This window comes from Lissotriton vulgaris, unplaced genomic scaffold (assembly GCF_964263255.1).
Source record: "Lissotriton vulgaris unplaced genomic scaffold, aLisVul1.2 SCAFFOLD_2328, whole genome shotgun sequence".
Classification (NCBI taxonomy): domain Eukaryota; kingdom Metazoa; phylum Chordata; class Amphibia; order Caudata; family Salamandridae; genus Lissotriton; species Lissotriton vulgaris.
This window is the reverse complement of record NW_028243474.1, coordinates 241,640-269,585: the sequence shown is the minus strand read 5'-3', so window position 1 is coordinate 269,585 and position 27,946 is coordinate 241,640. Positions and strand designations below refer to the sequence as shown.

General features: G+C 46.9%; 1 protein-coding gene across 1 annotated transcript in view; it reads left to right on the top strand.

Moving 5' to 3' along the window:
* Positions 1-27,946, top strand: part of LOC147668339 (uncharacterized) — a 354,881-nt gene that overhangs the window by 96,060 nt on the left and 230,875 nt on the right. The window contains exon 3 of the mRNA XM_086948585.1: positions 11,733-11,779. Within this exon, the coding sequence (XP_086804711.1) occupies positions 11,733-11,779 (47 nt within the window). The remainder of the gene's footprint in view (positions 1-11,732; positions 11,780-27,946) is intronic.

Below are 27,946 nucleotides of genomic sequence, written 5' to 3'. Positions count from 1 at the left end.
CACAGCTGAGTGCGGATCCAGGTTTCCAGGAAGCGCTCAGCATTCCCCGCCTCCAATCGTTCCGGTACTCCTAGGACCCTGATGTTACTTCGACGGGCCCTACCTTCCGCGTCCTCAGCTCTTCTCTCCAACGCACGGGTAATGTTAATAGTATGTTGAGTAATATGTGTAGAAAGGCAGTTGCATAATTGACCGGCCTTGAGTTCCTTTTTAACACTCATCTAATTATGGAAACTAAACTCTGGTTCGGAAAGATCTTTTGGTGGTATCGATACCACAATGTCCTTAGTGAACTACTTCAATTATTTTCTGTTGCAGACTCTCCTGAATTAGGATTCTTGATCCTAGCAGTATAACTCCTCCTGAGTTATGGAAAGGTCATCTTTAAAGTTTGTGTTTTTGATATTCACAATCACTGGTAATAGGTCAAACATGTTGGTTCCATTACTGATGTGTAATCATGTCTTTCAGCTTCAGCATGTCACTATCCTGGTATGTAGCAGTGATGATCTGGACTAATGAACTAGCAGTTGGCGTATTCGCTTTTACAATGAAATTAAGATAGGCTTCAGCCGACTTAGATGGAGTACCCTGACCTTGTATCGGCATTCTGGAAAAGAAGTCAGCAGGGTTTTGATACTTACTGGATGATGCTCAATAGTGTAATTGTACTCTGGTAATTGTGGTCCTCACCGTTCATTGCAAAGAGGCATCTTGACTTTTACATTGGCAAAGATAGTCCGTAAAGCTTATGATCAGTTACACGTGTAAAAGGCTAACCATACAGAAATACATGGAAATGTTCACAAGCCCATACCACGGCCAAACTTTCTTTCTCTGGTTGAGGGTAAGCAAGTTCTGTTTGGGACAAACTTCTACTGGCATGTCACAATATGCTTTCGAGCATGGGGATGTCCGCTCTTGTGCCAGGATAGCACCTAACCCGACTGGGCTAACGTCCACACCAACACCCTCTGTAGGAAGCTTTGGATTGAAGTAGCCCAATTCAGCAATAGGTTCAATAGCTTGTTTGAAATTCTTGAAACTTTTCGCACATTCTTGTGACCACTTCAATGAAACCATTTTCTTTAACTCTCGAAATGCAGCACTGATAGTAGCACTCTCGCATGTAACTTGAACAGTAACTGGCCATGCCAAGAAGTGAATTCATCACAGAAACATTTTGTGGGGGATTAGCATTTGATAAGGCTTGTACTTCAGCAGGATCGGGCGTCTTACCTTCATCTGAAAAGATATTGCCTAAGAACTTTAACTTTGTTTTGTGGAACTCACTCTTATCTGGATTCAAAGTCACTGAGTGACTGAGCAGAGATGCGTCGGCGCTGTACCTTGAAGCACATGGTGGGTGCTCGCACCTTCGTTTACTTCTGTTTCATTGTTGCTAAAATTTAACCTTGAGTTTTTATGGGCATCGATGGAGCCCATGTGTACACTTTGGTTTTCAATGGCGTAAGCCGGGGTGATTGAGATAATTAACTTTATTTCTCTTCAGGCATTATGTTTATTGATGCACTTCTGTTGATGAAAGGTATCGAGCAACCATTTATTTTTCAATGTAATCTTTGGACAATGTTTGTATTACTTTGGTGCTTTGTCATGTCGACTTTTCTTTGACTGACATTTTTCCTCACATGCAGCCAGTCTTACATGCACATATTTCTTTGAGGTAAACATTGACATGGCACAATCATCTTCCTAATTTTCACTTGATTTTGAGGTGGAAGATCTGGTTGATGATGTTTTAGATAAGTCTACTTCATTCAGTGTCAATTTCCTCAATTGATGTCACCACCTGGCCTTGTGGGTGTTCGTCGCATGCTGCTTCTGGAATGTTCTGGGGGCGATTTTGTCTTTGTGCTGTGATGCATTTAACTTTTCCTTTGCTTTACAAAATAACACAAAATGGCTCTTTTCCACAGCCTTTACATTTCTGTCCAATGGCGGGACATTTATCTTCGTGTGGAATCGAAAACCTCCATTTCATACATAACTTCTTTTTACGTGTTGGCATAACTTTGTGTTCTTCAGTGTTTGCTTCGGCTTAGTTTTTATACTCCTGACTAATTCATTCTTGCCACCTCTGGCCTCCATGTCAGCAGCTTGTCTCTTTCAGCACACTCCATAGCTCTGGCAGCCATCAACACTTGCTCCAGACTAAGATTTTCTCAGCATTTATTGTCTGAAATAAGCTGACAAGCAAACATCATTACCCCTAAGACGCATAGCTTCTTTATCATTAAATTAATTGAACTTGCAGTGTTTGACGAGTGTATCGAGTCTCTTGACAAATTCTTCAATGGTTTCACCGGCTTTTTGGGGCTCTTGACTGAATATGTATCTTTCGCATCGAGATTCAGAGTTTCTTTATTCTGACAGTATGCAATTTATTTTTCAAGTCAAGTCAAGGTTAGGTTTATTATGACCATAGTCTTTAAACGAGAGCAAGAGGCAATATCACAGGTTTAAAATATTCACATAAAACCCATAAAACAGTGTAAAATGAGTCCAATATCACATAAAACTCTTACATGCCTTTTTACGTTAACCAACTTCACTAAAATTTGCATCTTGAGATAAAACTTATTCTTACATTTAAAACACATTTCTTTCCTTTAGTTCTTGTATCATTTCCTTCATATAAATGTTCATGCAGTACTACAGATTATTCTTGGTCTCTTAATGCACTTAATATCACCTTTATATATTTCCCCAGGGCAATTGCAATGTCAATAGTTGGAATTTCAAATAGTAGATTTGTTGCCTGCGCCCTTGTTCTTATATCATGTTTTACAATTTATTTTTCAGTTTGCAACATATTCTTTATAACTCTTTAAAACCATCAGCAGCAAGATTTTTGTGACACTTGGTTCTCTTTCTGTTCTGTCTCTTCAGTGCATCAATGAAATTATCAAATGTCTCTATCAAAGCAGTACATCTATCATCAATATTTAGCTTTTTGGAGGTTTTGGAAGGTGGTGGTTGTTTCAGGAATGCAGCAGCGTTGTAGACCCGTTTGGAACTTACTGGCACCACTGGTGGATCACTGCGACTTGGTTTACGCAACTCATCTGTGATACCTTGCAACATGCTGGCCTCTGAATCATCTTTGATGATAGCTGGAAGCGTGATTTTCTTCGCTGCCATCTGAAAATTCTCACTATTCCGAGAGTCGCTCTTGGATCTTTATTCTTTGAAAACCTGTGAAGTTGTTCTTAGCCACACTCCGCTACCAATGAATTGCTTCAGGTTTTTGACGGCTCCGTAAGCACAACACTGAGCCCGTCTAATTGAGCCATCTTCACCAAGTGCTGTGGTACGATGACTCCTTTAGTGTATTCAGTAAGTCATTTATTTCTTCTCTTCTAAATGTCAATTTGCATTTTCTGACACCTGGTTATCTCCGCCTTGCAGCACTTCTGTTCGCAGTGTTATTTAGCCAGTTATGATTAGCAGCGGCTGCAATTGTTTGTGTGCCTGAGTCCCTCCTGAGGCGGAAGCCGGGAGGTTGTGTTGCCTTGCTCTTAACTTGTTCTTAAATTGAAATTACTGCAAAAATTGGCGCTTTTACTTCTGAATCGCAACATTGCCTAAATTGCTCGATTAAGAAGCTTTTCACTGCTAACTCCTTCCCCCCTCCTCCCTGCAGCCCTGGGCCACTCCCAGCCGAGTATCGACGCTGTGGAGTTGGTCCCGGGCACAGAATAGCGGCGGGCATATTGGGTGTGGCTGGGTTTCCTCGCGCTCTAGTTGCGCATAAAAGGGGACGTCCATGCCTCCACGCAGCGGACGCGCCAGATCCGAGCCGGAGTCGTGCCAGAGTCCTGTCCATCTGCGCTCGTCCGCGGCCGGACGGGCCCAGGGGCCAGGTACGCTGTCACTCCTATTGCTTACTCCCCCTCTGTCCCCAGGAATCTCCAATCTGCACATGGCGTATTATCTCCGGCTAGCCTAGCTCGTGTTACCTCACTCGGCATTGCTTGGAAAACATCCCTTCCACGTTCTAGCTGCAAGTCCTCATCCCGCCCCAGTACCAGCGAAACGCGTGTCCACATATTATATCTAAATGCACGTTCTTTTGTAAAACACCAGGCTGATCTCTTTCTTCTTCTTATTAATGAAAGCCCTGATATTCTTTTAATTACTGAGACATGGTTGACTGATTCCCTCCCTGACATCCTGGCAGCATTACACCCCGACTACTATATGCTCAATGTAAACCGACCTTCTGGTCGTGCTGGTGGAGGGGTGGCAGCTGTCATACGAAAGAGTTTAAATTCATTTCCACGACTTCTTTCACTCTTGCTGATGTAGACAACCTTATCATCAGTCTGGAAACTGGGGAGGGAGCTTTCACCCTTATTGCTCTTTATCGCCCACCCCACTCTATGCCTCTGTTTCCCGTCGCTCTGAGCGAACAGCTAGCCGACCTGATCACCTCATCCGCTCGAGTCGCTATTTTCGGCGACTTCAACTATTGGTATAATGACAGTAACGCTGGCCCCCAGGCGGCCGAGCTGTTTGAAGTTCTTTCCAACCTTAACATGATCCAACTTGTCACTTCTCCCACCCACATCAGGGGCCATATCCTAGATCATATTTGGACCCACAACCTCACTTTCTCCTGTCCTGTGATCACCCCTTGAATATGGTCGGACCATCACATGATCGACACTGTGATCACAGTTAGGGGTCGTGTAAAGGTTGCCCCCCTGGCGGGTGGGATCGCTCGCAAATGGAGAGCCGTTGACTCTCCAGGCTTTCTTTCCTTCTTGGCTGATACTCGTCCCCCGCCGCGCAGTGCCGCGACTGTCCATACTCTGGAGGATGATCTCTCTAGCTGGATCACCAAAGCTAGCGACCACTTCGCTCCCTTCTCCAGATTCCCTCGCTCCCGGCACAGTAAGTCTCATAGGTGGTTTAATACCTCCTTGAAAACTCAACAACTTAAACTGCGCCAGATGGGGAGCGTAGGTGGAGACGTAATTACTCGCCCACCGACAGAGAGGCATATGTCGCTGCACAGAAAAAAATATAAAAGTGCAATCATAGCAGCAAAATGCCTACATATCTCTGAAAGGATCCTCGTCGCCCCTAATAAGTCCAAGGAGATCTTCAGAGTTATGGGTGAGCTCACGTCTGACGCCAGAACCCTCCCTGCTCAGGCCCCTACCCAAGAGTCTTGCAATGCCTTAAATAGTTTTTTCATTGAAAAAATATTAAGATCAAGAACACTATCCCTTCCGCCCCCTCTGCTGCCATATCAGCCTCCCTTCCTGGAAACCCACTTTCCCTATTACACTTCCCTGCCCTTGATTCCCCCAATCTGGCCAAACTTGTTGCCCGAGTCAAATCTGGCTCGCCCAATGATTGCTGTCCCCCCTCTAATCTTCGACATCTGCCTGGTTCTGCCGGATTGCATTTTGCCTCTGTTAAACACCTACCTTGAGATGGGCACGGTAAACAACTCCTTTAAGGAGGCTGTCTTGGTGCCCCTGTTGAAAAAGCTCGGAGCTGACCCGGAGGATCTTACCAACTATCGGCCTATTTCTCTCTTGCCCTATTTTTCCAAACTTTTGGAGGCACACGTCATCAGTTGCCTCTCTCAATTTATCGAGCGTTCCAACCACCTCGAACCTAACCAAGCCGGTTTTAGACCAGCCCACTCCACGAAGCTGTGATCCTGGCAGTTATGGATTCTTTAAGGGGCAATGCCGATAAAGGGACGCCTCAGGCACTCGTCTTACTGGATCTGTCGGCGGCGTTCGACACGGTGGACCATAACATCCTTCTCCACCGTTTCGAGCAGGCCGGCATCCGGGCCTTTGCCTGGATTAAATCCTTCTTGTCGGGCAGAACCCAGGCGGTCCGTTTAGGCCCTTACACGGCCGCCAAGGAACCTTCCATCTGCGGAGTGCCTCAGGGTTCATCCCTGTCCCCTCTGCTCTTCAATCTTTTATCTCCAACCGCTTATCCACTCTTTGAAGAAGTGGGACATCACCGCCTTCAACTATGCAATTTGCAAATTATCTTTCCCCTTAACACTCCCAATGCAGCTCTTGACTGTCAATCTACTGTCATGTTACACATCCAGCAATGGATGAACTGTAACCAGCTCAAGTTGAACCTGGGGAAAACAGAGCTGATCCTCCCGGGTAACAGCCCCACTTTTTGGGGCCCACAGTTCTGGCCGGTAGAGCTTGGCTCCCCGCCCGCTCCGCCTTAGTCAGCAAAGAGTCTCGGGGTTATCATTGACACAGAGCTCTCTCTCAAGCCCCAGGTGGGTGCTGTCGTGTCATCTTGCATGTTCCAGCTAAGGAAAATTAGGAAAGTTTCCCACCTCGTTACACCTGAGGCTCTGTTACAAGTCTTGATTGCCCTGGTGCTCTCTCGCCTGGATTTCTCAAACTCTCTATACCATGCCCTATCCAAATCCCTTCTCTATAAGCTTCAAATTGTGCAGAACCAGGCGGCTAGACTGGCCTATAAAATCCCGAAGTGGCAGTCTGCGAAACCATTACTTCACAAACTCCACTGGTTGCCGGTTGAACAGAGGGCTGCGTTTAAGATCAGCTGCCTGACATTCAAAGCTGTGCTAGGGACTTCTCCCGCCTTTCTTAAATCCCTGGTCACCCCTTATTGCCCGGTACGCAATCTACGGTCTTCTCACCGGCAGCTCTTAGTCATTCCCTCAACCAAGCTCAAAAAATTCGGTGGTCGTAGATTTGCTTACTTGGCTCTCAAATTTTGGAACTTTTTGTCCCTCCCGCTAAAATCTTCCCAGTCTCTTCTTGAATTCAGAAAACTCCTGAAAACCAGTCTTTTCACACTATCTGGCTAGATCCCCTCCTTTACACCTTTCAGCACTCAATAAGCGCCATGAAACCTATGGTGTCAGAGCGCTATTAAAAAAAAACCCTTAATAGAAGATAAGATGCATCAACCAGGTTAAATCCGCCTTCAGCTTTAGCACTCCTTATAATGTACAAATTTATCTTGAATGACAGTGCTGTACCTTTGTTTGGCCGGACCAGCAGGTTCTCAACTATAGTCGTTTAAATTCTTTGCAACGCTCTGTTGTCTTTACCTGCTTTACTGTGGCTGGAGTTGCCCTTTGACTCCACATGCATGAAGTGTCAGTTCTATACTTTGACAGCAACACACGTGGCACGCACAAGCAGTTTGCTTGTACCACAGCAACTCTCTGGGAGAGCACAGTTGTTTTTCAAGTTACTCATCCCTGATCTCATCACCATTTGTAGTGTCCTCCCCAGCCTGGGTGCTCGCCAATAACTTTGGCTCACTTGGAGCTTAGTATTACAAGCCTTTATACTGCTGCATGTATCTGCGAACGAAACAAGCTTTCATTGCGCTGTGCTCTGATACCTACGTCGCAGCTCTATGGAGTCGGTTAGGAACCAGAAGGGTTCTGCCATAAAATTTGCAAGACACTACAGGCAGCAGGGCAGCTGGGCAGTCGTTCTTGCGGCAGAGCAGCAGGGCAGAAGAGCAGGCCTTCTCATGAGTCTTCCACTGGTCCAGAAATTGTCTGATGAGTGGGTCAGAGGGTCCCCTTTGTATTCCTGGTGCCCTCTTTGAAGTGGAAGCAGCTTCTGGAGTTTCCCCCTAAAGAGGTGTCAGGAGTATCCTGCCTCCCTGCCCTGGTCTAGGTTTGTCTTGGGGTACAATAGGCTTGTGTAAATTCCTTTGTGTGTGGGCTGAACCAGAACCTTTGAAGGGCAAGTACGGTAGTTGACCACCACTTCCCAGAGAGATGGCTCAAACAGGCACACCTAGTCCCTATATTCTTGGGCTGTCTGCGGGGAATACACAAAGGTCAACTGCCAACTACGCTTAGTCATGTTACCCAGAAACGAGCTGCAGCCATCAAATGGTTAGGACAAGTCAATGCCAACTTCATAAGAGTGGCATTTCCTGAATTGAGACTTAAAATCTGACTACCATTAAAGAGGTTTCTAAATTACAATTACTCATACAACAAACATGAATCTTTTACCTGCTCCCAAACAAACGTCAATACTTATTAAATGTTATAAGGTTGTGAGTTTTTCACTACCAGGAGATGTAAACCTTAAAAGTACCTGTTCTACTTTTTAATTCCAATAATGCATCCTGCACTATGAACTGTCTAGGTCCTGTTTAGGGGTGACGCATATGCACTAAAGACGTTTAAAGCTTGGTAAGGCAGTTATTTTGTCTAGTCGAATTGAAGTGTAAAACTGCCATCAGGCTGCAATGGGACTTGGGAGCATTCAATCAATCAGAACATTTGTAAAGGGCACTACTCACCTGTGAGGGGCTCAAGGCGCTGTTGGGGGGTAAGGTGTGGCTGCTGCTACTGCTCGAATAGCCAGGTCTTGAGTAGCCTCCTGAAGATTAGTAGATCCTGGGTCTCTCTTAGGAGGATGGGGAGGGTGTTCTAGTTCTTGGCGGCGAGGTGGGAGAATGATCTGCCGCCGGTGGTCGCTCTTCAGATGCGGGGGATGGTGGAGAGGTGGGCGGAGCGGAGCTGGCGGTTCGGGGTGTAGAAGACGAGTCGTCTCTTGAGGTATGCTGGTCCGGTGTTGCGGAGTGCCTGTGAGCGTGGGTAAGGAGCTTGAACGGGATTCTCTTGTTGACGGGAAGCCAGTGCAGGTCTCTTGGGTGGGGTGTGATGTGGCTGTGGCAAGGGATGTCGAGGATCAGGCGTGCAGAGGCGTTCTGTATGCGTTGAAGTTGTTTCAGGAGTTTGGCCGAGGCCTGCTGCTGACGAGGGCCTGGGTGACCGTTCTTCATCTTCCGGTGGGAATCCACCTGTATATCTTGCGGAGCGTGCAAGGGTGTTGAAGCAGGAGGATGAGACGGCGTTGACTTGCTTGGTCATGGAGAGTGTTGAATCAAGGATGAACCCCAGGTTGCGTGCGTGGTCGGTGGGAGTCGGTGCTGCTCCTAGTGCTGTTGGCCACCAGGAGTTGTCCCAGGCTGAGGTGTTGGAGCTGAGGATGAGGACCTCCGTCTTGTCCGAGTTCAGCTTCATACGCCTGTTATGCATCCACTCTGCGACGGCCTTCATTCGTTTGTGGAGGTTGGTTTTGGCAGTGAGGGGGTCCTTGGTGAGGGAGAGGATCAGCTGGGTGTCGTCAGCGTAAGATGATGTTGAGGTCGTGCAGTCTGGCGACGTGGGCGAGCGGTGCCATGTAGATGTTAAAGAATGTCGTGCTGAGGGATGATCCTTGGGGTACGCCGCAGATGATCTCGGAGGCTACGGATCAGGAAGGGGGAGGCTGGTGCTCTGGGTACTGCCGGAGCCTTGGGATTGCTCTCCACCCAGCAGTGCATCACAGCCAGGTGGTGAAATGGGAGGTGCTCATGACTGTTTGGCTAGGGACGTAACACAGGCCCGCTTCCCCCGCAATGCGGGGTGGCCCCGAGCTGCAGGCTGCTCCCTCAGCACAGTACTTAGGCCGGAGCGCTCCGTATAAAATCTGGAGCGGGGCCCCTCCATGTACATTGCAGGGGGGCCCCGTAGACTTTCGTTACACCACTGTGTTTGGCCAGCCCAAGACCGCTGGTCAAACCGTCAGGCGCACTTAGGGTGCCTAACATTCCTCCACCCTTACATAGCCCCATAACCGGTACAAAAACGAAAATGAAAATAATGTTATAATTTTATTTTTCCTTTTCCACTGCTCTGAGCAGTTCTAGTTCTGTAATTTGTATAGCGCACTACTCACCCAGAGGGTCTCAAGGCGCTTGAGGGATGGTGGGTGCATTATATATCGAATAGCCAGGTTTTTAGTTGCTTTCTGAAGGAGAGGTGTTCTGTGTAAGGCGGAGGGGAGTGGGGAGAGAGTTCCATGTTTTGGCCGCTAAGTAGGAGAAGGATCTTCCTCCCATAGTGGATCTCTGGATGCGCGGAACTGCGGCGAGGGCTTGATTGGATGATCGTAGTTGGTGGGTGGGTGTGTAGAAGGACAGTCGTGTGTTGAGGCATTCGGGTCCTAGGTCATAGAGGGCCTTGTGTGCGTGGGTGAGGAGACGGAACGTTATTCTCTTGTTGACGGGGAGCCAGTGGAGCTCCTTCAGGTGACCGGAAATGTGAGCTTGACGGGGGATGTCCAGTATGAGTCTAGCTGAGGCGTTTTGGATGCTTTGGAGTTTTTTCTGTAGTTTGGCTGTGGTTCCGGCGTAGAGGGTATTTCCATAATCCAATCGGCTGGTGACCAGTGCGTGGGTGACTGTCTTTCTTGTTTCGGTGGGGACCCAGCGGAAGATTTTTTTGAGCATGCGAAGTATGTTGAAGCAAGAAGATGAGACGGCGTTGACTTGTTTGGTCATCGAGAGGGAGGAGTCCAGGATGAAGCGCAGGTTACGTGCGTGATCTGTAGGTATGGGTGCTGTACCAAGGGCCGGAGGCCACCATGAGTCGTCCCAGGCAGAGGGGGATGATCCTAAGATGAGGACTTCCGTTTTGTCAGAGTTAAGTTTTAAACGGCTGTTCTTCATCCAAACGGCTACTTTTTTCATTCCTTCGTGTAGATTGGTTTTGGCGGTGTTTGGGTCTTTGGTGAGGGAGAGGATCAGCTGGGTGTCGTCTGCGTAGGAGATAATGTTGAGGTTGTGTTGTCGCGCGATGGATGCGAGGGGGCTCATGTAAACGTTGAAGAGGGTGGGGCTGAGAGATGATCCTTGTGGTACGCCGCAGATGACTTCGGTGGCCTCTGATTTGAATGGGGGGAGGCGGACTCTCTGGGTTCGTTCGGTGAGGAACGATATGATCCAGTCCAAAGCTTTTCCTTGTATTCCGACGTTGCTGAGGCGTTGTACGAGGGTTTTATGACAGACTGTGTCGAAGGCAGCGGAGAGGTCAAGTAGGATGAGGGCAACTGTCTCTCCGTTGTCCAGTAGCGTTCGGATGTCGTCTGTAGCTGCGATGAGGGCGGTTTCGGTGCTGTGTTTGGCTCAGAAGCCGGACTGTGAGGGGTTGAGGGAATTGTTGGATTCGAGGAAGGTGGCGAGCTGATTATTGACGGCTTTCTCAATGACTTTGGCAGGGAATGGGAGGAGTGAGATGGGGCGGTAGTTCTTAAGTTCAGAGGGGTCTGCTGTCGGTTTCTTCAGAAGGGCGCTAAGTTCGGCATGTTTCCAGCTGTCCGGGAAGGTGGCGGAGTTGAAGGAACAGTTGATGACATCACGGAGATGGGGTGCGATGATGGAGTCTGCTTTGTTGAAGATGTGGTGGGGACATGGGTCGGTGGGGGAACCTGAGTGGATGGAGTTCATCAGGTGGATGGTGTCTTCGGTAGTGATAGGGTTCCAGGTGCAAAGGTTGTGATAGTGCTGTTTTGGTTCGGATGTGGGTGGAGTGGGCTGTTCTTCAGGCTGGTCAGTGGGGCGACGCTCCTTAGCGAAGCCACTGCTGTATATGAGTTGGGAGCCATCTATGTATTTTTACCTTACGGCTTGGTGAGTGTTAGCTCACTTGTGTATTAACAGTATTGGGTGAGCGCAGGTGCTGCAGAACTTCACTTATCAGAACTAGCCCATTCCATTGAGACTTGCCCGTGAGATGCTACCTCTACAGCTTATGTGTGTTTCTGTTACATATATACTTATATATTCAAACTGTGTACATCTTCCAGGATCACTACATGCCACACTCTAAGTTCTGCGCGACAATAGTATAACCTGTGTTTGTCTATTCCTTGTTTCAGATTCCTGTACACAGCGGCCACACTAATGATTGCCTTCTCAACTGAAGGTAAATACTCCTCTGTTGTGGTGGGTGTCTTTGTGGTGTGTATGTAGTGCATCTTGATGAGGGCTTCTCAGTAATGTGGGTATTTTATTTGTCAAAGTGTAGAAAAGTTGTTTGAGTTGGTATTTAATGTCTAAGAGATTGGGTTAGGTCTTTTTAGTGGTTAGAGGGGCCTGTGTCCTTCAGCGTGCCGAAGAATTGTATAATATGCCGTAGGCTTGTGTACCTATTTGCTCAATTTGTCAAATGGTTTGTTTTTTGGAGTGTGCTCTAATTATTTGATGTGTAGCATTCTGTCATTGATACATGCACACTAGATATGTTGCCTTTCCATCCTGTAGGAGAGATGTTTGCGTATTTGTACTGGGTACATATATTTGCGCCTCTGTCTAGTGTGTACTAAAGTTAGTTATTTGTTTGGTCTCTAGCATGGTCCTGCTCCTTTATTCAATCTATAGTAGAAATGTTTGTGCCATATTTGAGTGTAAATTACAATTCTCTGCTTTGATTGAGTAGAAGGTTCTGGAATGTACTCATGAGGCGTGTGTAGGAGGCTGGATTAGTCCCCAATGCAGATGGACTCTCCAGATATTTCCACTTGGAAAATGAAGACTCAACTGGGCAAGGTTAGCATAATCTCCTTACGTTTGTGGGAGGGGGGATTGTGTAGGAAATTAGGATTTGCTTTCATGGTTGCCCCCGCTTTTTGCTTGGTGTCAGTGTGTTTTTGATCTAGTCTGCTGGAATCCTCCTAATCAGGACCCCAGCAACTGTGCCTTATCCTCTAAATTGCCATGGTAAGTCCCTAACATATGGTACTAAGGTACTCAGGACATAGGTACACCAGGGATCTCCCATGGGCTGTGGCATGTATTGTGCCAATCCTGGGAGTTCACTTAAACTCTGACTGCAGGCGTGACTTTGCAGCCTGTGTGAGTTGGTGCTTGCACCTCTAACATCAGATATGTTTCCTTATTTCTGAGGTCCCTGCACTTAAAACCTATAAGTCACACATATAGCAGGCTCTTCGGTTCTGAGGGCATGGTGCTTAGTTGCAAACCTCTGAGTCGATTCTCCAGGATTTGTAAGTACAGTCAGCCATTTTAATACATTTGGTGAACATTTGTCATTACGAGATGTCTAACTATATAGTGGCTGCACCGAACCCAGTTGTGTGTGGTATCAAACATGTTGGATTCATACCCCAACACCGATTTCAGTATTGGAAGTATGATCCTGTGTACTGGGGGCTCCTCAGGGTACTCCCGGTATCAGACTTTCCGGGTCTACAAACAAGCTAGAACTCTTGTCAACCACAGACACAATTCTGCCCTACTCCTGCTGCTGAACATGAGCAGGGGAAGGTAGAAAAATAGGTTTCCTGTCACGGGGGGAGGTGGGGTGGGGGTGATCACCTCCCAGACAGGACATAGTGTATTGGGCTGACGGTGGGGGCGCTTGCCAGCACCACCAGACTGCTTTGAAGGGCACATTTTGTCATATTTCACTGGCATATTCCAGTTTGAGACAGTTCAGGGATCCCTTGCCTCCTGCCCTGGTGCAAGACTGGACAAATGACTTAGGAGTATGCTCCCCTCTATCCAGCCCCTCCTCCTGGAGGGACCCCCGAGTAATTCCAACCCTTTCTTTAGGGTATTTAAGGGCTTTCTTGTGGGTGGGTCCTCCGATTTGTCGAGGGACAAGACTCAACCCTGAAACTACAGCGCTCGTCAACCATTTTTTTTTTTTTTTGGGTGGAGTCTTATTATGTAGCGCCACCTAGACCCAGAGGTATCATAGCGCTTTACATGAGCACCATTTACATTAAATACGGCCACATTCATTTTGTTAGGCACGGGGAGATAAAGTGATTTGCCCGGAGTCACAGAATGTTGAGCGTCCCTACCGAGACTCGAACCTGGTTCCCCAGCTCCGAGGTCAACCACCCTAGCAGTTAGGCCACATTCTCTCCCCACTTGGACTTTGCTGGACTTTGATTGGAACGGAGTCTGTATCACGGAAGACTCCTGCTGCTCCTGGTCTCGCTGTTCAAGTTTTCTTCGTCCTCTGTGTGTGTGCTTCAACCAGGGTTTTCGAGGACACTCTAAGAAATCACCTTTGGAGAGAAGGGGTCACTCCCCTGCATCTGCAGGAACCGCAACAAAGCAGACCGGTCTGCTGCTCCTGATGTCCTATGAACTTCCCGAGACCCAGCAACCCAGGTGGTGGTTCTGCAACTCGTTCGAGGCCTGACCTGTCCTCCATGAAATTTTGAGGTCATTATCTCTCGTCGGAACTGCTGGGACGGAACCCCTGTGTACCACGTTGACTTGCTGTTGCCAAGGCTTGTTGGCTCTGCGCTCCAGCATCTTTCTTCCAAGATCAGGGTCCTCACCACATCCTCTGCACTGTGGACCTTCATCTTTGGTGAGCTGCTTGAGGTCCTCTTGTGACTCTTGTGCCTCCAGCCTTCGGGCCGCTCGAGGCCCATCTTTGGTGAGCTGCTTGAGGTCCTTATGTGACTCCTGTGCCTTTGGCATGTGGGTCCTCCAAAGGGTCCACTCTTGCTTCAATAGGCTCCCCTGCTGGCTCGAAACATGCTCCGACTCCCCTGCTGTTGGTCCTGGAAAACCAGGAGCAGCAGCAGTCTTCGGTGTTGCAGTCGCTGTTCAGTCAAAGTCCAACGAGGTCCAACTGTCCAGGCAGTACACAATTGTCTTGCTTTCAGGGGTCAGTATTGTTTCATGACGAATCTGAGCACCCACCCACAGGGGAACCCTTAAATAACCAAGGAAAAGGTTGGAACGACTCAGGGATCCCTCCCAGAAGAGGGGCTGGACAGAGGGAAGTATACTCCCATGTCCTTTGTCCAGTTTCATGCCAGAGTGAAAATCAAGGGTTCCTGAGCTGGCTCAAATCAGAGTATGCAAGGGGGAACCATTTCTGCCCTTCAATGCAATCTGGTGGCGCTGGAAAGTGCTGCAACCCCAGCACAATACACTAAGACCTGTCTCGGAGGTGATCGCAGATCCTACTTTCCTACACAACCCCTCCTCCCAAACGTAGAAATATGAGACTAACCTTGCACAGTTGAGTCTTCATTTTCTAAGTAGAAATATCTGGAAAGTCCATCTGCGTTTGCTTGGTTACTCCAATGTATATGTTCCACTGAAAAGCCCCTTACCTGAAGGTAAATGGACCACCTCAAAAGTTTGGGCTTTTTACCCTTCATTTGTTTAAGCCATAAGAGGGGCTTTTGGTCAGTCTAAATAAGGAAGTAAGTGCCAAACAGGTATGTCCTCACCTTCTTTAGGGCCCCGTTCACAGTAAAGACCTCCCTCTCAATAGCTGACCAACGCTTTTCCCCAGGGGTCAACCTTCTGCTGATAAAAGCATTTGGTTGATCCTGGCCCTCTACTTTAAGTTGTGACAACAATGCACATATCCCTGTCGCAGAAGAATGCGCCTGGACAGTGAATGGTTTGGAGTAGTCAGGACTTTGCAGAATTGGAACAGAGCACATGATTAGCTTCAGGTCATCAAATGCTTTCTGGCAGCTAACTGTAACTGAACTTTCTTAGGCAATTTCTTCGAGGTGAGATCATTCTACTGTGTCACTATTGATCCATAACACAAGACATTTTCTGTAGTACCCAGTCTGGCCCAAGAAAGCTCTTGGGCTCTTTTCGCGGATCTTACCAGGGAGTTCCATACCATGTAGAAGGATCTTACTACTGAAATCTGTGAGATGCGTAAAGATATAACCCACATTTGTAAAGTGCACAATCACCCTTAAGGGTCTCTAGGTGCTGGGGGCCATCGGGAAGATTAAGCAAGCTATTGCCCAGAGTCACATGGTGCTGGGCTTATCAGCCGCCGGTGCCAGGGATCGAACTGTGATCCCCAGAAGCCGGATTCAGTCGCCCTAGCCACAGCGCCACACCTCTTCAGATATCGACTTGGTGGGGGATCGAGTGGATGACCTAGAGAACCAGACAGCAGCCAGAGACGAAGAGGTGTCCCAGCTCCAACAGGAAGTGCTCGGGCTTCGAGAACACCGGGACCTTCAGTCCCACACCGAGGACCTGGAGAATCGCTCCCGCCGAAATATTATCCAGATTCGGGCGATCCTTCAGGGAACAGAAGAACAGCACATTGAAGCCTTCGTCATGGACCTGTTCCGCCACATCCTAGAGGTCCCCCAGACCAGGAGATCTGGCTTGACCGGACGCATCGAGTGGGCCTCAAGAGATCCCCAACGTCTCCGCCACCCGATATCTTGACATGTGTTCACGATTTTAAGCTTAAGGAACGCATTCTACGCGAGGAACGGTCCAATCACCCCATTGAATTCCACTCCTGCAGGCCTCTTCTCTTCCAGGACTTCGCATCCTCCACTCTACAGAAATTACACAATCTCGCCCCATCACTGCATTACTCCGCTCCAACTACATCGCTTGCTCTTGGGGGCATCCATTCAGACTCATTTTCAAGTGGGAGGGCCGGGCGGAAGACTCCAACCCCGCAGTGGATCTATGTATTTTGAAGAGCCGTCTCTCTTTTTTGCTTTCTTGTAAGGTTACACCGGCTGATATGGCTGGGTCCAGGGTAGGGGGGGGCAGCAGGAGCTCCTGCTATCCATCCCACGGCTCACCACAGGCGAACTACCTGGGACATTTGTGAACGGTTCATATGAAGGTTTCATCCTTTACGTTTGTTAGTTGTTTTTCTTTTTTCTTCTTTTCTTTCTATTGGGTTGCCTCCTCCTCCTCCGATGTTCATGCAGGGTCGTCTTACACTACCTCACCAAGCCTCCCATCTCCACAGGAACGGTGTTGTTAGCTATAGCGGGTTTGAGTTCCCACCTCTATGACTCCTGACATCCATGTCGTGTCCCTGAATGTGAAAGGGCTACATAATTCCTCTAAGCGCCGAGTCCTTGTGTCATCCCTGGAGCGATCAGATGCCCATATATGCATGCTTCAGGAGACGCATCTGCTACTTGCCGACACTTACTAAGATCAAAGGTGTTCCCATACCAGATGTTCTCGTCAGCCACTTTCAAAACCACTGTGGCTGCCATCTTGGTCGCTTCTAAGTTCCCAGGACGTGTTGGTAGCAAACAGGCGGAAATTAAAGGGCCTACACCTTCATCTTAGACACACACATGTTTTCGATAGACTCGGTATATGTCCCTGATAGTGGGCAGGAGGGTTTTTTGAAGACCGTAATTCAGGAAATCACAGATTTGCCAGACCCAATAGTTTTGCTAGGAGGGGACTTCAACATGGTCCTAGATGGCGACATGGATCGCTCTGGACAAAGATGGGGCCAGACAGGGACTCTGTCCAATGCAGGTAAGCAATCACTGGCGGAAGCTGGGCTCACCGACATATGGAGACTCCGACATCCTAACACCAGGGCCTACACGTCTAATTCACATCCCCACAAAACTTACAACAGAATTGACTATATCTTTACCTTTGACCCCCAAACACAGCAAGCCTGCGAAGTGGAGATTCTCCCCTGTCCCTTGTCTGGCCACTCCTTGCTGGGGCTCTCTCTGACCTTGCCCCCGAGGCGCCCTACTCGCCGTTTCTGGCGCCTTCGGGAGACTATGCTTAAGCGCCCCTCGGTTTTACAACAGATTGAGAAGAGCATAGCAGACTACTTACCTTAAATGACACACCAGGCATATCCTTGACAACTTTATGGGAAGCGATGAAGGCGGTTATCAGAGAGGTCTTCATTAGCATTGTGTCGACCGACAATAGGGACAGACGTGAGAAACGAGAGCGCCTTATTGGTGAGGTCACTGAGCTGGAGCGTATTCACCATCGAATTGGTGCGCCTAGGGTCTGGAAAGTCCTGAAGGCGGCTTGGACACAGCTTGCGGGGTTGGATATTTACAGAGCAAAATATGCGGCTCTACGTCTCAAACATGCCTTTTATATAGGAGGTGATCGCTGTGGGCGACTCCTCGCAAACCGCCTCCGAGCGCAACAACAAGCTCAAAGAGTGGCAATGGTACAGGATCCCAGGGGTGGGGGGAGTGGGGGGAAGTGTAGTGTGCCACTGTGGAAGCCTTCAGACGATTCTACAAATGTTGTACTCGGCCCAAGTTCTGCCTGAGACTGAACCGACTCTATAACTCCACGGTGTGGCTACATCCAAACTGTTGCCGTCCCAGGCTGCTGACCTAGAAGCCCCCTTACGGTTGGAAGAGGTTATCTCGGTGATTGCTTGCCTAAAGCACATTAATTCACCCGGCCCTGCTGGGTTCTCCTCTGGTTTTTATAAGACGTTTTGTGGGACGTTAGCCCCGCTCCTAACGTGCGTTTTTAACTCCATTGGGTTGTCAGCTGCCTCCTCCTTTCCTTCCTCCATCTTAATAACCGTGATTTCCGAGCCAGGGAAAGATACTTGTCTTTGCGGCTCCTATCGCCCTATATCTCTCCTCAATGTGGACCTAAAGATTTTCACTGGCATTCTAGCGGCCAGACTCTCCCGGCATCTCCCCGGTCTGATAGATCCGGACCAGTCGGGCTTTGTTCCTGGGTGACAGTGCTCTGATAATACCACACGACTCCTCCTTTTGATGGACCGTTCGGAATGCTTCCCGGCGGAACACATGATCTTTTCGGTCGATGCCGAAAACGCGTTCAACAGGGTCCATGGGCCGTATCTCCGGGCGACGCTAGTCCATTTTGGCCTACCGGACCGCTTGTTTGGATCTTACTTAGTTATGCGAACCCCACAGTTACGGTACGGGTGAATGGTGTGGCGTCAGCGGCCTTCTCTATACGCAGAGGAACCAGACAAGGGTGCCGCTGTCGCTGCTCCTCTTCTCCCTCTATATGGCACCCCTAGTTCATAGTCTGTGATGACCCAGCCATTAGAGGAGCGGACTTTGGGAGCTCGGAGCACAAACTCTCTCTCTATGCCGATGATGTGGTGGCGACCCTGGAACACCCCCGGGAATCTTTACCAGCAATTTTAGACGAATTGGCAAGATTCGCACTCGCCTTGGGCTTTCAGATAAATGTGTATAAGTCACAAGCTGTTAACCTGTCCCTAGAGCCCGAGATGCTAGAGCTCCTAAAGCATAATTTTCAGATTCAATGGGTTCATGATGCTATCACCTATCTAGGCCTACGGGTGGCACCCACCATCTCTTGTCACTAGACAGTTGAATTACTCAATACTCTTGAAACAAGTGCGGGACACCTTCCGCAGATGGAGACCCCACTCCCTCTCGTGGCTAGTACGGATAGCAGCAGTGAAGCTGGTCCTACCGCCTCAAATTCTCTTCCACACCCTTCCGCTGACGCCCCCCACTGGAGTTCTACGTGCCCTGTAGAGGGACATAGAGCGCTTTATTTGGTGGGACCAAAGAACTCGGATGTGTCACGATCTCACATACAGGGACCCGGCAGATGGAGGACTGGGGGTTCCTGATCTGTTGGCATATTGGCGGGTGGCTCAGAGGAGAGCACTAGTGAAGTGGTCACGCCCGAATCCGAGAAACACTGGCTATTTATGGACCGATATCTTGCAGCACGACCACTATGGGGGGTTCCCTTTCTCTCTTGCAAAGGACGGCCTCGCAACTTGTACTTATCAGGGGTAACTCGGCCCATCATGTTAGCCTGGGACAGAACGGCGACCACTAGGGGGTTCACGACTTTCCCATCTCCCATTACACCCATTGTACAGAACCCAGATTTCTCACCTGGCCTAGACTATGGGGAATTCCACCACTGGACGACAGAAGCTACCTGCCCATAGGACATTTCTTTGAACTTTCCGGACCACGCCCTTTCGTAGAATTGGGTACGTACCACGGGCTCCCTGAAACAAAGCGCTACCGGTATCTACAGATACGACACAGGGTACTGCAGGGGGGGGGTAGGGGAGGGAGCGGAGAGACTGCTCACACAATTGAGAAATGGTTAATTACAAGACATAGCGATGCACGTTTGACATCTGATCTGATCTGATCTGTATAAATTCACTAGAAATTCCTCAGATACTAGGAAATCCTCTGGCCAATTGCGTTGGGAGGGGAAGCTGGGTAGGGAATGCTCCCACCCCAGTTCAGACATGGCTATATGCAAATCAGTCTGACCCTGTGCCTCATGGAAACAGTCTAGCCCGAACTGCCAAGCCATGTCTTCCCTGGACCGGAAACAAGCTTCCGAGGACCGGTTTCTGGCATTCCAGCCATCTTGCTTGAATCCAGTGGCAAAGTGAGCAAGGGACTCACGTCTGAGCATACCCTGCGACAATTATGGCGGCCAAAAGCGGTACAAAAGGGAGTGGTGATGGACAGAGCATCTGAATCAATCAAACACTCACACCCAGTCAAAAGATCTGGGTTTAATCCATCACCGTTCTTTAGCCCACTCTGCCACCCCAGTTCAGACATGGCTATATGCAAATCAGTCTGACCCTGTGCCTCATGGGAACAGTCCAGCCTGAACTGCCAAGCCATGTCTTCCCTGGACCGGAAACAAGCTTCCGAGGACCGGTTTCTGGCATTCCAGCCGTCTTCAGCCCGGCTTGCTTGAATCCAGTGGCAAAGTGAACAAGGGACTCACGTCTGATCATACCCTGCCACACTTATGGCGGCCAAAAGCGGTACAAAAGGGGATGGTGATGGAAGGAGCATCTGAATCAATCAAACACTCACAATGTGATGAAATTGTGTAAAATGTCTAATTTTTGATATGTAAAAAACGAATAAAAGAAAAAAAATCCTAGAATTCGGTTACCTTAACCTTCCTCCTGACTGCATGAATGTCATAAAAGAACTAGACGTCCAACCACTAGAGCATGCTATGCAGCCAAGTGGAAACATTTTGTAATATATTGTCACAACAACAATATTAATCCCATAGATGTCTATTCAACACATCATAGGATACTTATCACACCTCCAAAGATGTAACAGCCTACACGTATATTAGACTGCATCTTGCTGCCATAGAAGCATGTTTACAAAATAGACAGCATCTATCTCTTTTGAGAGTGCCAGCTATAAAAGCCTTTATTGAAGACCTTTTTTATTCTTCCCAGAGTACCACCTTCACCAGTGTGGAATTTGAGCATTGTTCTCACACGGCTAATGGGACCTCCCTTCGAACCTTTACATAAATGTGAACTACAATTTTTAACATGGAAGGTTGCGTTCCTAATAGCTATTACTTCTCTATGGAGAGTTAGTGAACTACAAGCACTAACCATTCAAGAACCTTTCCTGCAAATGCATCATAATAAGGTCGTTGTCCGTACTAATCCTAAATTCCTTCCTAAAGTCATTTCTCCCTTCCACCTCAATCAATCTGTGGAACTGCCCGTTTTCTTCTTGCAGCCACTAACAGTCGCAGAAAGAGCTCTTTATACCCTAGATGTCGAAAGAGCCTTGCTATACTACATTGAGAGAACACAACCCTTTTGTAAGACCAAACAACTTTTCGTGTCTTTCTCACTACCATCGAAAGGGCAAACCTATATCAAAATCTGGGTTAGCTAGATGGATTGTGAAATGTATACAAATTTGCTACCACAAAGCTAAACGTACGTTATCTGTTCCTCCTAAAGCCCACTCTACAAGGAAAATAGGGGCTTCAATGGCATTTTTAGGGAACATTCCCTTAGATGACATCTGCAAAGCAGCTACATGGTCTACACAGCTCACATTCACAAAAGACTGTTGTGTAGATGTGCAAACTAAACAACAAGCTACTGTGAGCCAGGCTTTACTCAAAACAATATTTCAAACTACTGCAACAGATACAGGTTGTCGCCGCTAAGAGTGGGTACTGCTATACAATCTATGCACAGTGTGTAATCTGCAGCTCATATGCCTTGAATGGAAAATGCTACTTACCAGTATGCTGCTGTTCTTGGCATGTAGAGTTGCAGAGTTACACACGCCCACCAGGCTCCCTGGCTACCTTCATCTGTTCCAGTATTATCTTAATTAGGTACAGCTTACATGGACATCCTTCCTTTTCTTGCAAAGCTCCATCATTTCCCTAACGGCGAAAAACAATCTGAGGAGGTAGCCAATGCAAATGCGCAATGTGATCCAAAGGAGGAGTCACCTATCTTGTGACTTCCAAAGAATTTTTCAGGACAAAAACAAGTGCAAACATCCGGGCCCAACACTAGGTAGCGATCTATGCAAAGTGTGTAACTCTGCAGCTCTACATGCCAAGAACAGATGCATACTGGTAAGTAGCATTTTCCATATTACCTACTGGCGGTCGCCAGTAGGTAGTTATAGTTCGGACCTAGCTACCATAGGAAATCTGCAACATTCTATTGGGAATAACTTTGGCGCTGGTTGAGGAATTTGCGTGTAATTTTCCAAAATTTAGGCCAGCTCCGCTCCGCTCCTTCCCTGAAAGTTTCGGGGGGATTCGTGAAGTGGGGGCCGAGAAAAGAGGGGGGGCCCAAAACGTGTTTTCCCCATGTTAATTTCCATAGGACGAATTGTGAAGGCTACAGCCCGAACCGCTGAACAGAATTACACCAAACTTTGCAAAATTGTAGGGACTGGTACGCAGATGTGCCTTTGCTATATTTGGAGACAATTGCTCCAGTGGTTTTTTCGAAAATTAACTTCAGAAACACATATATATCTATAGGCGCGCTCCGAGCGATCACCGGTACGCGTACCGTGGAGTGCACCCGGCTCGCCACCGGAGTGCGCGAGCGGAAAACTGATTGGCTCTCGGATGTCTGTCAACATTCTAAACAGTCCGGAGAGTCCGCCATCTTGTGTCTCTGTAGAATCGAGACACAAGAGGTGAAACTAAAAAGGGGGAAATTATTAAAAGGGGCCAGGGTAGACACCCTCTAACCCCCTAGGTTTTCTGAGGGGGGCCTAGAAGGACCCTGAAGGGCAAAAAAACTATTCTTTTTTGTTGAAATTTTCACGTGGTAAGCGCTGGGTGCGTTCTCATGTGCGCTTCCCATACGCGCGCACCCTGAGCGCACCACGGGGAAACACAGTGTAAAAAATTATAGTAAAAAAATAATTTTAGAGTGCTTAGAGGTAGGGTAGCTCTGAAAAGAGCTGTTGTGTTATGCAAATGTTTTTTGTACCTACAAGTAGGTACCAATGCAGAGTCTCACATTCAAGAGGAAGACTCTATTCCCCTCATCTGTAAAATGTACACCGTCTCTCCTATAGATGCCTTGCATGTTGTAACGCAAGTTGTTGTGGTATATGGAACCCATACCATAGTCTCTGAGGAAAGCAGAAACAGATTTATTCACATGTTTCCTTGCTTTCTCAATCTGTGGACAAAATTGGTTGGACCAGTTCCATTTTTGCTTTTGGCATATATTAGAAAATACCAAGGCAGTTTTGGAAAAAGTGACATCAATTGCCCAAAGATGTCCTTTAAAAGCTTTTCCAGACCTACTCCAGGTGAAGTGCCCAGGTCATTGCCACCACAGTGCACAATTATGAGGTCAGGGTGTGGTAAATGCATAAAGGATTTCTCCAATGGTATCAATTGGTGACTTCGCAATCCTCTCTGTCCAATCCATACAATGTCCACATTTGGTAAATCAAGGTTGTAAATACCTCTGTTAGTTGCAAATTTTTCACTCCAGTAGACAAAGCTATGACCCACAAACCCGACTTTTGGCATCTTGAAGATGGATGCGTTTGTATTCAGATGAGTTGTGGAAATGAAATGGTAGTTTGAAAGTAGGAATTATGAGAAAAAGTGGTTGAGATTCAGTGCACTTGAAAAACAAGAAATGATTGGTGTTTTCTTAAAATTCTCCACTGTAAATTAGGGTGCATGCTTTTGTTTTTTGAAAGAAGTCATTTTAATGGTTGAGAAAAAGTCATTGAAAGAAACATTGCGCATGATTAGCTAGTACATTGAGAGGTCAAACATCCTTGCTGGATTCTGTTTGCAACATAGTATGATGAACTTTTCAACTGTGTGCTGAGTTAGGTGGGAGTTACCATGGTAACCGGGTGAATGAGCACTGGGGGGGATGGGTGAATATTATGTGAGTTTGAAAGTGTTGAAATTTACAACCAATTAAAACGTGCAGTTTGGTTTTGAATTTGTGTGGGAAGAATTTTGATTGGTTATGTACAAGAATATGGGTCTGAAATGAGAGGGAATCTGTGCCATTATTCTGAGGCTGCAGTGACAGAAGCATTATTCAGAGATTCTGCTTAAGAAAATCTGGTGCGTGTGACTGACGCTGTTCTAAATCTTCCAAAGCATTTTTAAAGGTGAGTAATGATTCTTTTAATAAAGATAGACTGCTGTATGCAATATGGGGAAGATTAAGAAGCATATTGTGCTTCTTTATTCTTGCATTGTGTGTCATGTTTTCTTGTAATGCTGTTTAAAAAATTGAGTGGTGCATATTGGAAATGTATTTTGGAAATGAGTAAGGTTTCTGCTTTGTTTTGTAGTGGTCATTTAAATGGGCTGTGCTCTGTGTTAAAAATGATTTACTATGGAAAATGTTTTCTGGTAAAATGTCTGGCTTTTAAATTTTGGTGAAGGAGTACACTGAGTGTCTGTGTGAAATAAGGAACTATGTTTTCACATTTTTCAATAATGTTACCCGTGTCTGCTGACATTTTTCCTCTCTTAGCTTAAAAGGTACTCTGCGCCTGTGTCTCATGTCACATTGCACGTGCATAATCTCTCTTTTTCTGTGTCATTTCTCTCTTCGTGTGTGTGTCATGACATATGTCTCATGTGCCTAAGATCACACTGTGAGTCAAGCTCAATTTTAAATGCATCTGGGTGAATAATTTGCTTAGTTGATGTGTTTAAAAATATGGCAATACATGTTTTCTTGAAGTCAGTTAGGCTTTAGCATATGTACTAGTAGGGAATCTTAGGCAGCATGTCTGTTAGGCCTCTTACTTCACAAATAGGCTCTAAGCTGTGCAATCAAGATTCAGGGTGTGCCGCTGAAATGAAAAGGGAATGTTATGTCTTGCTTATATATATGTGGTCTGTTTTCTGCCAGTAGAGACAGTGAAAAAGTATGAGCAGAGACACACATATTGCATGCAGAGACAGACATGGGCGATTACATGTAACATCCTTGTCCTGTGCCTAAGATCACACTTCACTAACTCCTTCTCTTACTCCCTCTGTCCTCTTACTTCTACACTCCCCTTCCCTCATTCTCTCTCTGTTAGCCTCATTCTCTCCGTCCTCTTAGTCTCTCACTCCTCTTCTGTCACGCTCACTCCCTATAACTCAGCCAATCTTCCACACTCACTTTCTTTCAAATCTCCTGTTCTACTTCTCTTCCTCTCTCTTCCCTTCTTTCGCTTCTTCACTCTTTCCCTTCCCTTACTCTCCTTACTCCACTTCACTAACTCCTTCTCTTACTCCCTCTGTCCTCTTACTTCTACACTCCCCTTCCGTCATTCTCTCTCTGTTAGCCTCATTCTCTCCGTCCTCTTAGTCTCTCCCGCCTCTTCTGTCACGCTCACTCCCTATAACTCAGCCACACTCCCATACTCACTTTCTTTCAGCTCTCCTGTTTTACTTCCCTTCCTCTCTCTTCCCTTCCTTCGCTCCTTCACTCTTTTCTCTTCTGTTACTCTCCTTACTCCACTTCACTAACTCCTTGTCTCACTCCCTCTGTCCTCTTACTTACTCCCCTTCCCTCACTCTGTCTCTCTTACCCCCATTATGTCCGTCCTCTTAGTCTGTCACTCCTCTTCTGTTACGCTCACTCCCTGTAATTCAGCCACACTCCCTCACTTATCTTTCTTTGCTCCCTCACTCAGTCCCTTTCTGTCACTCTTTCCTTCAGTACCTCTATCCCCTCACTTCCTCACTCCCTTTGTCTTACCCTCACTCACTTTTATCCACCCTCTTTCATCCCTCTTTACTCATGCTCTCTGCCATTCTTTCACTCCCGTTCTCTTAGTCTGGTTCCCTCACTACCCCCCTTGCCATATCTTTCTCTCCTTTTCCCTTTACTTTCATCCCCCACTTACCTTCTCTAAGTACCTATGCTTCAGTCCTCTTCCCCTCTCTTCCCTTCCTTCGCTCACTCACTCTTTCCCCTTACCTTACTCAACTTACTCCACTTCACTCCCTCTTTTCTCACTACCTCTATCCTGTCATGTCCTCATTCTCCTTCCCTCACTCCCTCTCTCTTAGCTTCACTACCTCCATCCCCTCACTCTGTCACTCCTCTTCCGTCACACTTACTCCCTATAACTCACCTACACTCCCTCACTTATCTTTCTTTGCTCCCTCACAGAGTCCTCTTCTCTCACTCTTTCCTTCACTTCCTCTGTCTCCTCACTCCCTCACTCCCCTTGTCTCGCTCTCACTTGCCTTTATCCACTCTCTTTCACCACTCTTTCCTCAACCTCACTGCTCTTCTCTTACCCTTCCTCACGCCCGTTCCCTTACTCCGCTTTCCTCACTTATCCTCATTCCCCATGTTAACTCCCCTTCCCCTCACTCACATTCTTTCAATCCCCCTACTTCACTTCCCTTTCCCTCTCGTCACTTTCTTTGCTCCCTCACTCATTTTCCTTTCCTCTCTCACTGTACTCCACTTCACTCACTCCTTTACAATATATAAAGAATATAGCTCTTTTTGGAGAATTGGAGGTAGTTTTTAGTTTTTTTTTTTTTTTACTTTTTCCGAACGTTTTGAAGTTTTTTTTTTTTTCAGAACAAAAAAAAAAACTAGGGAATGCCAAACTGCTCAACTGGAGCAAAAAAAAGCGGAAAAATTAGGGCTGGGGAGGGCAGCGGTGTTCTTCTCTTTTTCGAACAATTAGTAAGATACTCTGCTCCCCATAACAAAGCAGTTTGTCACACTGCTTACACCTAATGGTAATGTTAGTAAAAACAGGCTGAATGTTTGGTATCAGCTCGACTGCTCTTCCTCTTCCCGATGTTGCTTCTCCGGTGGAAGTCGAGGCGCCATCTCTCGGTGCATTCCGTGCCAGGTCCCTGACACTCTCCCGGGCATAGTTCTGGGAGTGCCTTCTTTGCACATGCCTTATCATGGTAGAGTTCCCAAAACTATATTTTCTTGTGGGGTCACCCCGTGAAAGAACAGTATGGCATATCCTGCACTCCACCTTTGGAGCATTTACCTTCTTCTCTCCTTGTGGAATGCTAAAAAACTTCCAAATGAAGTGCTGCTTCACTTTTTGCTGAGGAGGTTCCTCTTGGAGAAACTCATCAGAGTCATCACTGCTGCTTGGTGGTCTTGCAGCCATTCTTTGCAAAGAATTGAAGAGAAGAAGGGAATAGGTCTTGCTCTCTCCAAATTGAAAGAGGTAGTGAAGGAAATTGGTGGGGTTTTCATTAGTTGTAAAAAAAAAACTGTTAACAACCAATGAAAAGAGTTATTTTAAGGTCACATGACTTGACGCGCTTACGCTACGCGCTCCGAAGCGCTATCAGGGGCGCTAACGCGGCACATACATAGGCGCTTCCGGGGGCGCTTACGCGGCACGTACGTAGGCGCTTCCGGGGGCGCTTACGCGGCGCGCCTGATTGACGTTTTGTTAGATTTTAGGAAATGCGTTTAAAGTTAAAATACTGTTATTTAAAATCAAAAATACAACTTTTATAAGTATGCCACTGAATGTCTTGCATTATTATTTACTTTAAAAACATACTTATATATTTTTTCGCACGCCGATATAGCGCTCTCGCTACGGGTGCGTTTACTGGTGCGCGCACCCGGAGCGCTCCGAGGTAAAATGGTAAAAAAAAAAAAAAAAAAAGGAAAAATACATTAAAAAATGTATTTTAGAAAAAAAGAAAAAAAAATAATTTTCTAAAAAATATTATAATTAATAGTTATGGAAAACACTATTAAAAAAATTAATACTTCAATTTTAAAATCATAGGTTACAAACTCGTTATAGTAAGGAATTAGCTTTTAAAAAACCTTTGAAATTCAGTGAAAAACCATAGGTTTCACACTCGTTATAGTTAGGAATTAGCATTTAAAAAACCTGTGAAATTCACTGAAAAAAACATAGGTTTCACACCAGTCATAGTTAGCTGGACATTTTACTCATACAAAACCATTGAAATTCCCACGTTATAGTTAGTTGGATTCACTATAACTCGCGCGTCCGCAATCCACTGCTGATGATGTCACATATTACAT